This window comes from Panulirus ornatus, chromosome 3 (genome assembly GCF_036320965.1).
Source record: "Panulirus ornatus isolate Po-2019 chromosome 3, ASM3632096v1, whole genome shotgun sequence".
NCBI classification, from domain to species: domain Eukaryota; kingdom Metazoa; phylum Arthropoda; class Malacostraca; order Decapoda; family Palinuridae; genus Panulirus; species Panulirus ornatus.
This window is the reverse complement of record NC_092226.1, coordinates 24,304,502-24,315,265: the sequence shown is the minus strand read 5'-3', so window position 1 is coordinate 24,315,265 and position 10,764 is coordinate 24,304,502. Positions and strand designations below refer to the sequence as shown.

At 46.0% G+C, this 10,764-nt stretch overlaps 1 protein-coding gene across 6 annotated transcripts in view; it reads right to left on the bottom strand.

Moving 5' to 3' along the window:
* Positions 1–10,764, bottom strand: part of LOC139761373 (optomotor-blind protein-like) — a 337,252-nt gene continuing 326,488 nt past the window's right edge. For 3 of the 6 annotated variants that reach the window (XM_071685488.1, XM_071685525.1, XM_071685516.1), the window contains 2 exons: positions 5,823–6,028; positions 1–5,667 (listed from right to left, as the gene is read on the bottom strand). In XM_071685488.1, the coding sequence (XP_071541589.1) occupies positions 4,697–5,667; positions 5,823–6,028 (1,177 nt within the window). In that variant the 3' untranslated portion in view covers positions 1–4,696. The remainder of the gene's footprint in view (positions 5,668–5,822; positions 6,029–10,764) is intronic. The other 3 variants (XM_071685498.1, XM_071685534.1, XM_071685508.1) reach the window with 2 other exon arrangements.

Genomic DNA, 10,764 nt, shown 5'->3' with positions numbered 1-10,764 from the left:
TTTCTTCAAAAAGAGTATATTTTCATACAATACAGACATGACCAGAACATAATCATTATTTACATCAGAATAACCAAATAAATACACATAACTATTAATTAATATTATCAATATCTATTCTTGAAGATGCGTACCACCGACGTCGCCACGGAAAGGAAGAAGTAACCTCCAGGCAAAATAGTGAAGCAGTCTCAAACATTTTGGAACACCGGATAAAATTCCGATCAGAATTTCAACACTGGTTAAGTTAATCTATATTCAAATACACTTTATCTTTTGAATAATTCTTTCTTCTACTGAATATCCTGTTAAAGCCGATCAACATTCTTTAAAGACTGAAGTATGACATGCGATTCGAAGCTTCATGATCCGCATTTTGAGACTCCCAATTATTTTGTCCTTGCTTGGAGCTTGCCTCTGTACACTGGTGTGCATAACATCGCTATCCACTGAGACACACGTGACGTCATGACCAGGTGATGGAAAACATGAGGTGATGAGGATGAATATACATGACATGAGATGAATTCATGAATCAGAAAGGTATAATCTTTCTTATTTTTTCTATATAAGTGATACCTAAGGGCACGACCTTTGTGTTTTGATGACATAGTGATGACGTGGATGACGTAAGAGCTGTGGGCGGTGTGGAGTGGAATAATAATAATAATAATTATAATAACAAATAAACATGGCAATGTTAATAAAGAAAACGAGTCATCATTGAAAGAAAATGGGATGAGGACCCCGGTCATGGTTACACATCCTTGCTCGAACAAACTGAGTTACCACGGGGAAGCCAAGCTCTCGGTGGTAAATAAACAAAACCTATTTTATTTTTATTTGCAGCTAGGACGCAGCTGTTGCATTCTGGGTATCGAATATTCACTCTGTGTGTTGGATAATTTTGAAAAATTCACAATTTCCATTGTCTATCAACCAATCAAGGTGGTGTAAAGAGCAGAACCCTTTGTGACGGTAGAATGCATCGCTGACCAGAAGATAGGATTTTGTATTTACCTTCGAGAACCCTGCTATGGTTGGATATGGGCTACTAGTTGTGGCTTTGGTCGGCAGAGGGCAGCACCCACTTTATTTAGAGAACGGGATGATGGAGTGTGTTGTGGACTTCCTTTGATAAAGAAACAAGCAGGCACAGCAGCATCAGAATAGGGAAGTAATATATTGCATTCCAGTTCAATGTATGGGAAATAAGGTATAATGAATTTTACAAATAGATTTACCTTGATTCATATATTTCATATTACTTTTATTTTTTTGGTTTTTAGTCAAAGCACGGGAATACGGACCATCGAATAGCAAACGTGTAATTTTTTTCTCCGTCGGCAGACATAGGGAACTGTGGCGCTGAAGATGAGGACAACACTAAGTCTTCAGATTGTTAATGACAGACGAAGTCAGCGATGTCTCCATTGTGTTTTATTGTCTGGGTAACGCTACACGTCTTGCGGGTTAAGTTTGAGGTATCGAATGTCCAGAGTGAACGAAAGTTTTTTTAATGGCAACCTTAGCAGGTGCCCGAAATGGGACAGCAGTAAAGTTGGGGGTTACGTGAACACGGTCTTATCAATTTGAAGTATGGGCTGTTGAGGACAGCCTGACTCAAGAAACAGATTTGTGTGATTTCATAAAACAAAGAATGCTTTTTGTCGTCGACATTATTCAACTTGTTCTACGTCTGGATTTTGAATATCAAGGATGGAAAGGGGGGAAAGGGTATAAGTTGGGCTTTCAGTAAAGGGGGTGGGGGAGGGGTGGAAGAGGCGGTGCCCAGGGAGAAGTGGGGCGGTTGGGGGGTTAGTGAGGGTGCTGCCACATGCCACCACTGCGCGGGAAAGTTCCGACACAGAGAGGAGAAACCATTATAGTAATGCGAGGGTTGCGGTACCGGCGGCGTCAAGGAATACAAATAATCTGGGAAAAGTATCCGGGGGAGAAAAAAAAAATTCACACTTCTTCTTTTTCACTTTGAGAAAATATTATGTTTGGTTGTGAAACTATCTGGTAGCCATTGAGCCTCGGTGGACAGATCAATGCTTAGTAGCAGTCAGAAGATAGTTGCTTGTTGCTTGCTGAAGATCGTTGGCCTACATGATAACCGACTGCTGTGTTGCTGTGTGTGTGTGTGTAATGCACATCCGTTGTGTACGTGTATGCATGTATCTGTATGTGTGTTGTGTTCAATGGGCATGTGGTGTGTGTGTGTGTGTGTGTGTGTGTGTGTGTGTGAACTTGGAGTACTTTCCAGAGTCCTCCCACCCTTGTGATCTCTAAACCTCAGACACCATACTGCACGGTGTTCAGTCTTAACTCACACAGTGTCGACTTCAAAATCTTGAATGTTAATGATACAGACTATCAAACATCAGTGGATCGGAGAGGCACATACGCTAATTACCTGCTGTCTCCGACAGTAACATGAGACCCAGATGTGTCCACCTGCCAGACAGATGGTCACAATGTGACCAGCTGGTGGGCCTAAGGATTGTACACAAGCGATGGTTTTAGGGTGAGACTTTTAGAATTCACAAGAGTGGGAAGCCTGCTCTCCGGTGGTGAACCATTCAATCATCAGTCTGGTGGCCCCTGACGTCGTTGCGAATATGTGTTGGTCATCATAAGTGATGACGTGACCTCACGGCTATGATGAGCCGTTGAGGTTATCATTACACGTGAAGAACGAGATCACTACTGGTGAAATGTGACGTCATCACTGATGAATTCCGAAGCCATCACAGATGGTGAACCATGGTCATCAATGATGAACGTGATCAATACTAGAGGCAAACCACAGGGGGTGAACATTGGTGATGAATAATAATCATCACTGGATGTGAACACTGGCATCATCACGAGTGATGAATCGTTAGGTCAACACTGTTGGTGAACCTTAAAGTCGTTATACGTAGTGATCCACAAGGTCATCATTAGTGGTGACCAGTAAAGTCACTGGTGTTGATGGTAACATCACAAACTAGTTATAAGCCATGTTACCACTGGTGATGAATCACAAAGACACTAGTGGTGACGGACCACAAGGTCATCAATGGTGTTGAATTATAAGGTTACTTGTGGTGATGACCCATGAGGTCACCACTGGTGATGAACTATAAGGTCACCACTATTGATGAACTATAAGGTCACCCACTGATGATGAACTATAAGGTCACCACTGGTGTTATCATAAGGTCACCCACTGGTGACGAACTTTAAGGTCACCACTGGTGTTGAACTATAAGGTCACCCATGGTGGTGACCCATAATGTCACCCACTGGAGGTGACCCATAATGTCACCACTGTGATGATACCATCACTAGTGGAGATATGTTGAATCATATGCCAAACCAGTGTTTCCTCACCCACCACCAAAGTGATTCCTTCAAGAATGTATATTTGAAGATACGCTCAGAAGAGGTTCCCATCATTGGCTCTGGCCACCACCGGGCAGGGACAGAAACACCATCAAGTTCACAGTGACAAAGATTGCTTCCCTCCCACGAGATATTCATCTTTACAGGTATATTCTCAGCTCATTGTAGGCATGTTTATTCAAATGAAAACAAGAAGACACCCAGAGAAAACAAAGCACCATAATATTTCCGTTACACCCCGCCATCGGGGAGCCAGCGCCCTCTAGCGGCGCACTGGAAAACTACCTTAAGTAGAGTTCACTGGATTTTTTTTTTATTTATTTATTAACGGTTAGTTCACGAGTTCCTCCAGAGGCCGCTACCGTGCACACCACCGGCCGTCAGGTAGCGGCTATGAGGTAAGACAGGCTTAGGTTACACACACAAGCTGGTGAGAGCTTCGCTTCTCAGCTCAGGAGTTTTCATCTGAGCCGAACTAGTTCCTTTTCTACACAAATCACCCTGCAGGCGGAGCACTAGACACTAGGGGCTACTCGGAGGTCCCGAACAGATCGCCACTTGGGGGTCTTTGTTTCCATCATTTTCAATGTCTAGGAAGACCACCGCCACGCCAAAACTGGGAGGGTCGAGCTTCAACTAGCCCTAGTTTTTTTTTTCTTGTTCTTTCAAAAGTTTCAGAAAGCAGTTTTTTTTTTTTATTTCCAGTTTCTAAACTGAGCGCTGCCTTGTCTCCAGTTCGTTCTAATCCACCTGTACACGTGACACTACACACAACGGAACCATGGTCCACAAGCACGCACGCACGCACTCATTCACACATGCACTCGCAAACAGCTGCTGTCGGTCCGCTCTTTGGTATACGCTCTACTAACAAGTAGTTTTACGGACTATATACACGTGCAATATACGACACATTGCCGACCTTCTCACAGCGCGGAAATGGGTTTTTGTGCACGTCTTGAGGTGTCCCACGTCTTATTTGCACTGGTAGCGATAGGCTGGGCGAGAGAGGGCCGCCTCGCTGGCCAGGCAAGGCCCAGAGACAGGTCCTGAGCCCTGCTGACGCTCATCTAGGTTACCCTGAGGTTAGCCTGGGGGGTCGTCTGGGCTCCCGTCCACTCTTAAGAGTTCACTGGGGTAGGTGGCCCCCGAGGGGTTAGTGTGTGTCCCCGGGGCCAAAACCGGCGAGGAGGAAGGCAAGGGGCTAAAGGGGGCTAGAGGAGCAGACGGAGCCGCCACTGAGGGCGTGGACAGCCACCAGGTGGGTGTGCAGGTGACCAGAAGCGGCCCTGGGGGCCCGCCCTCATTTGTCGGTCATTTTAAGTGGATCTGGTAAATCCGGGCGACGGTCTAATCCGTTCACCATCTTTTCGATCGACTTCAGTTCGGAAGCGACAGAAGCGGCGTGGGCGACGGAGGCGGCGTGGGCAGCAGAGCGGCGCACTCCCTCCTCCAACCGCGACCCCGCCTTGGGGCTCACGGCTTGGAATGCTGACGATCCACCCAACGGAGTCTCACCTAGCAAGGAGGACGAGAGCGTGGGCGTGAGGCAGGACGAGGACAGTGACGATGACAGCGATGAGGATAACATGGAGGAGAGAGATGCGGCGGTGGAGGAGGGTAAGTAGGGAGTGAAGCGAGGCGGTTTGAGGCGATCCGGAAGCAAAGGCGAGGGCGCAGCTGGCGAGGAGGAGGTGGGCGGTGCAGCGCTGAGGGAACCACTACTGCACCCGCTGCTGCCCGCTGAAGATACTGCCAGTCCTGCCAGGCCCTGGTAGCTGTGTGACCCCAGCAAGTGGTGGCCCGCCCCCGCCAGTAAGTTGTGGGCCAGGAGGAGGTTGTGAGCCATCGGTAGCGAGGTGGGTGGGGAGAGCGGCGAAGACCCTGGAGGCGGCGCCCCCGTTCCAGACCCCAACAGGGGCAGCTGAAGATTGTGTGGGCTTAGACCAGTACTAGATGAGCCGGGTAGCATGAGGCCGTGCAGACCCGCCAGGCTCTGCGCCGCCCCCGGGTACAGCCCGTGTGGATATAGGTAGGGCAGGAGGTGCGGGGGTTGGAAGGGAGGACCCACACTGATGTTTGGCGTTGGTTCCGCACCACCGGAGCTCGACGGCTCCTCTTTCTCTGGTGCCGCCTTCTTCAGCGCCGCCAGCGACCCTGGGTCGTCCATGTCAGAGTCGAGGTCGCTCTTTCGTTTGACGGAGTCCCGACCGGAGTCGTCGGCTGCGTTGTTGTTGGTCTCCTCCGCTGACACGTCGGAATCCATCAACTCTGCTGGAATATGAAGCAAGAAATATACAGTTCCGTTCCTGACAGGTATCTATTACCTTATACAAAAGATGACCCAAATCCCTCACTGCACACGCCATATATCCACAATTATCCCTTCCCTCCCTCCCTCGCGGCACTTGCGGCCGCCCAGCACTCACCGTGTGCCGCGTCGCTGTGGGTGTCTGTCGTCCCCACCACGTCCAGCCGTTCGTCATCGTCGTCGTCGTCGTCCTTATGGTTGTTCTCGGACTCCATAGGCGCCGAGTTGTCGGGGTAGTTTCGGATATTGGGAAGGGCGATCTGGTGGTCGATCTTCTGCTCTTCAGTTGCCCGGGTCATCACCACGTTCCTGCAAAAGGTAGAACTGGAAAACTTAGTCCAGAATCTGCAGTGTTATAGCACGAAAGAGGTTATGGGGAGGGAAGGTAAACAAGAGTGATTACCGTGAAGAGAAAATAGAGTACATAATTACAACAATTACAATCTGGTGAAATCCATCTGTAAATCGGCAGTTTTCCCCTTGTTAAGTAAATGTTTGAAAATGATGTATAATAAATTCAGTATCGTTGCCTTGATGTGGGTTGTCTTTCCATGGGATATTTATGATACTTTTCGTGTCAAACAATTATCTAAAGTGGTGGAGAGGAAACTATGTAACCAGTTGAGAGACAAAACTGTGATCCCAGCACAGATAGGAGGGCATAAGAATATACCAATATCACCAAATCTAAGCAACCCTGGCCCAGCCTGTCCTTGAAGAGGATGAGAACTCATCTACTATAATTCACCGCCGGTGCCTCCTGGAGACTAAGTTTAGAAATTCCCGTCGAGTCACTGCAAAAGGCATTTTTCAAGGTTCCAAACCTGTTTCTATGGTATTTTTCCATAGACTTTATATATATATATATATATATACTTAATTTTATCATACTTTGTCGCTGTCTCCCGCGTTAGCGAGGTAGCGCAAGAAAACAGACGAAAGAATGGTCCAACCCACCCACATACACATGTACTTACAAAAAATGTCCAAACATGCACATATACATATCTATACATTTCAACGTATACATACATATACATACACAGACATATACATACATACACATGTACATATTCATATTTGTTGCCTTCATCCATTCTCGTCGCCACCACGCCACACATGATATATGGTACCCCCTTCCTCCGTGCGCGCGCGAGGTAGCGCCAGGAAAAGACAACAAAGGCCACATTCGTTCACACTGTCTCTAGCTGTAATGTGTAATGCACCGAAACCACAGCTCCCTTTCCACATCCAGGCCCCACAAAACTTTCCATGGCTAACCCCAGACGCTTCAAATGCTCTGGTTCAATCCATTGACAGCACGTCGATCCCAGTATACCACATCGTTCCAGTTCACTCTATTCCTTGCACGCCTTTCACCCTTCTGTATGTCAGGCCCCGATCGCTCAAAATCTTTTTCACACCATCTTTCCACCTCCAATTTGGTCTCCCACTTCTCCTCATTCCCTCCAACTCTAACACATATATCCTCTTTGTCAATCTTTCCTCTCTCTCTCTCTCTCTCTCTCTCTCTCTCTCTCTATATATATATATATATATATATATATATATATATATATATATATATATATATATATATATGTTGAATAAGTACCACATTACATAAACCCATATAAGTAACTGATACGATATAAGTAGCTTTCACAATACAAATTTTTCGTGTATATGTTTTGTAAATACACATGAAAAGCTTTTGTTGACAATGAAACATTAGGACGTTGGGTTGTAGTCGTACCATTATATGTGAAGGGAAGCTCTGAAAGACCTAACTACGCCTCGATGGTGGCAATGTACTCGGTTGTATTTCCAGAGATTTACATACCACATTCTCTCCCATCTTATATCACGGTAATTATCTTTATAAGAAAAGCCAGTCTAAAAAAAAAATGGTAAAAGATAAGCCGTTACTTTGACATTATTCTTTACTCAGCATAGGTTTTGAATGGGTTGGGCACACGTCATGGAGCATCTATAGACAATGAAATAGTTACATAGAAACACGGTATATAAATGTAATGGATCAGCAACATCATTTACTATCATAGATTTTCACTTCTTTTCTGTTTCACAACATTTCTCTACGACCTGTAGCTCCTTGAGAAGCAGTCGCTTAGGTGTGTGTACACGTAGGCATATATGTATATACATATAAACGCATTCGATATGCAGATATGGATGTACTATATATATATATATACACCCACCACCCCCCACAAGGACTCATTAGCACCTCGCCTCACTGCCCATAATCTACCCTCGCTAGCGTCGTCATTTCCGGCTTTTCCTTCCCTCTGGTCTTCCTATTATCTCAGCCCAGGTGTGAGTTCTGCCGCCTCTGATCCGCAGGTAGGCCGGACCCGAGCGGGGCTGGGGCCACCCATCGGCGTCATCACATTCATTTGGACGAGTTAAAAACCCGTCGCCATTGAGGTAGATGGTCCCCAGTGTAAGATCCCCAACAGGCGGCTCTTCCTACAACCTAAGCTCCAGGCGACATTGGGAAACTATGAAGAAACGAGCCTCCTTTTTACACGTGTGGTGACGAGTGTGCAGCCTCAGAAATCATCCAGTCCTTCCCCTATCGTCCTGTTGTCTAGGACTGTAAACGACAATGCCATGACTCGTGCTTGGGGTGCTTCAAGTATCCAGGTGTTCGATTACAGGTCTAAGTCGTTGTGGATGATGATCATTGAAGAATCCATCCTCTGTGTGTTCAACAGTGGCGAGAACCCTCTGGGAAATTACCCTCACCCGTCATTACTTTTCACTGATGCTAAACTTCTATTCTAAATACCAATATATGAATTCATAGATATTCGGGGATGTCAAATGAGCAAGAATATGTATAGAAAATGACGCATCTGCCTATGTAGGAGAGGAGGCTGTTTTGAGGTGCATCTCCAGAGCGTCACTTACCCACCTACACATATACACACAGCCTTTACCTACCCGTAGTTACCTGCTGAATGTCGCAACTTACTGCAGAGTCGTCGTTTGCTAAAGCTTGTCATATGATTTCAATTGTCTGAGGAAAAAGACAATACCCAAAATAGTAAAGACAATTCGTAATGTCAGTTATGTAAACTAATGTACGTAAGTCATCGAGTTAAACAATGTTTGGTTATAAAAATCAAGTGTGTATTGTATGACCTTTTTGTTATTTTGGTCTGGTTTATATTGACGCCTTCAGTCTGAGAGGTGAACCCCGGGAGCAGAGCCTCTACCGGGTGGGTAGCTTACGCCATAATCACAAGGACTCCTGAGGAGCGCTGTTGCCGTGAGCCTACGCGGATCCCTGCCGTGACGCATAAGGACGCTCTTGTTGTGGGGCGACCGGCGTACTTCCGCGAGACCTTTACGGCTGATGGGTGTGCCGCCCCAGCCCGACCCTCAACATGCCCTCACCCCTCCCTCCCTCCTCCTCCTCTCATCCCTCGCACTCTCCCATCATCCATCTCCCTATCACTCGTCCCTCCCTCCGTCCCTGAACTCATCCCTCTGTCCCTAACTCATCCCTAACCCGTCCCTGGCTTGCTGGCTGGTTGGTGGGTTGGCTGACTAACTGGTTGGATGGCTCGATGGCCTACAGGTTAGCAAATTGGAAGCCTGGGTGGCTAGCTCTTTGATGGGCTGGGTGGCGTCTTGACTGATTGGTTGGTTGGGTTATTGGCTGACTTACTGGTTGATTGGCTGACTGAATGGGTGGATGGTTGGTTGGTTGACTGCGTGGTTGATTGGCTGATGGGTTGTCTGACTGGCTGGATGGCTGTCAGCTTGGCTGGCGTTCTGATTGATTGGCAAAATGTCTGTCTGTCTGGTTGGCTGGGTGGCACGTTAGTTGGCTGACTGTCATCTTGGTTGACTGGCTGGCTGCCTAGTGCGGGCAGGGAAGCATCAACACACACAGTATGTTTACCCTGGCCAACAGGTCCTCACTCCCTGCCGACCTCCTCACAGCTCCTGCATAGCCTCCTCCAGCCACTCCTGCTGGGGGCCGCGATTGCTGCCATGTCAGCGACGGTCGGCTCCGAGTAACCATCTGGGCGATGTTTGAACTTCCTGAAGGTATGATATCCCCAGCAACATCATGCACGTCTCTATACAAATAACGAATAAATCCGTTACAATCTCAGTGTGTATGTCCACCTCCCCAGGTATCAGACGTTATTTCAAGCATTTCCCCAGTAATTTCTGCTTACGTTCTTTCTCTTCTCGAGTAGTTCTGTCTGAGTTATGTAACCCACCGTTGTTATTATGTGGAACCATGCTTTCCATCTTACAAACACGGGATTAAAGATTGGGAGGATAGAATAAACAAAAAAGATAATCAGGTCTCAGAAGAAGACATCCACGGAGCTGGACAAAGACAGAGATGTACAAGACAAAGATCAAAACAAATGAAGGTGTCCGTAAAAGAAAACGTGAGTAACAATATTTGTCTAGTTCTGAATCTGTGGCGATGGACTGGTGTGGGTCATAAATTTCCTGCTTGTCAAGAAAGGATGACATGTCAATAACTCAAACACGCACACACACACACACACACACACACACACATATATATATATATATATATATATATATATATATATATATATATATATATATATATATATATATATATATATATATATACATATATACAAAACCAGTATGACATGTCATATAGAAGCACACACGACTCGTCATCAGTGAGCAGGCACAACTTGACATACGACCCACTAGGGATAAGTAAATGTGATGTGTCAACTGTAAACAGATACGACGTCGTAAGTCCAAGGTAATAAGGCACGTCTTCCAGATTTAAGTATACACGACCAGTGGCTTCGAAACGCATTCGATCCGAATTGCATAACTTCAGTCAATCAAGTACACACACACACACACACACACACACACACACACACACACACAAACACACACACACACATATATATATATATATATATATATATATATATATATATATATATATATATATATATATATATATATATATACTACTCGATGCTAAGTTTACGTAATGACCTTCAGCTGTA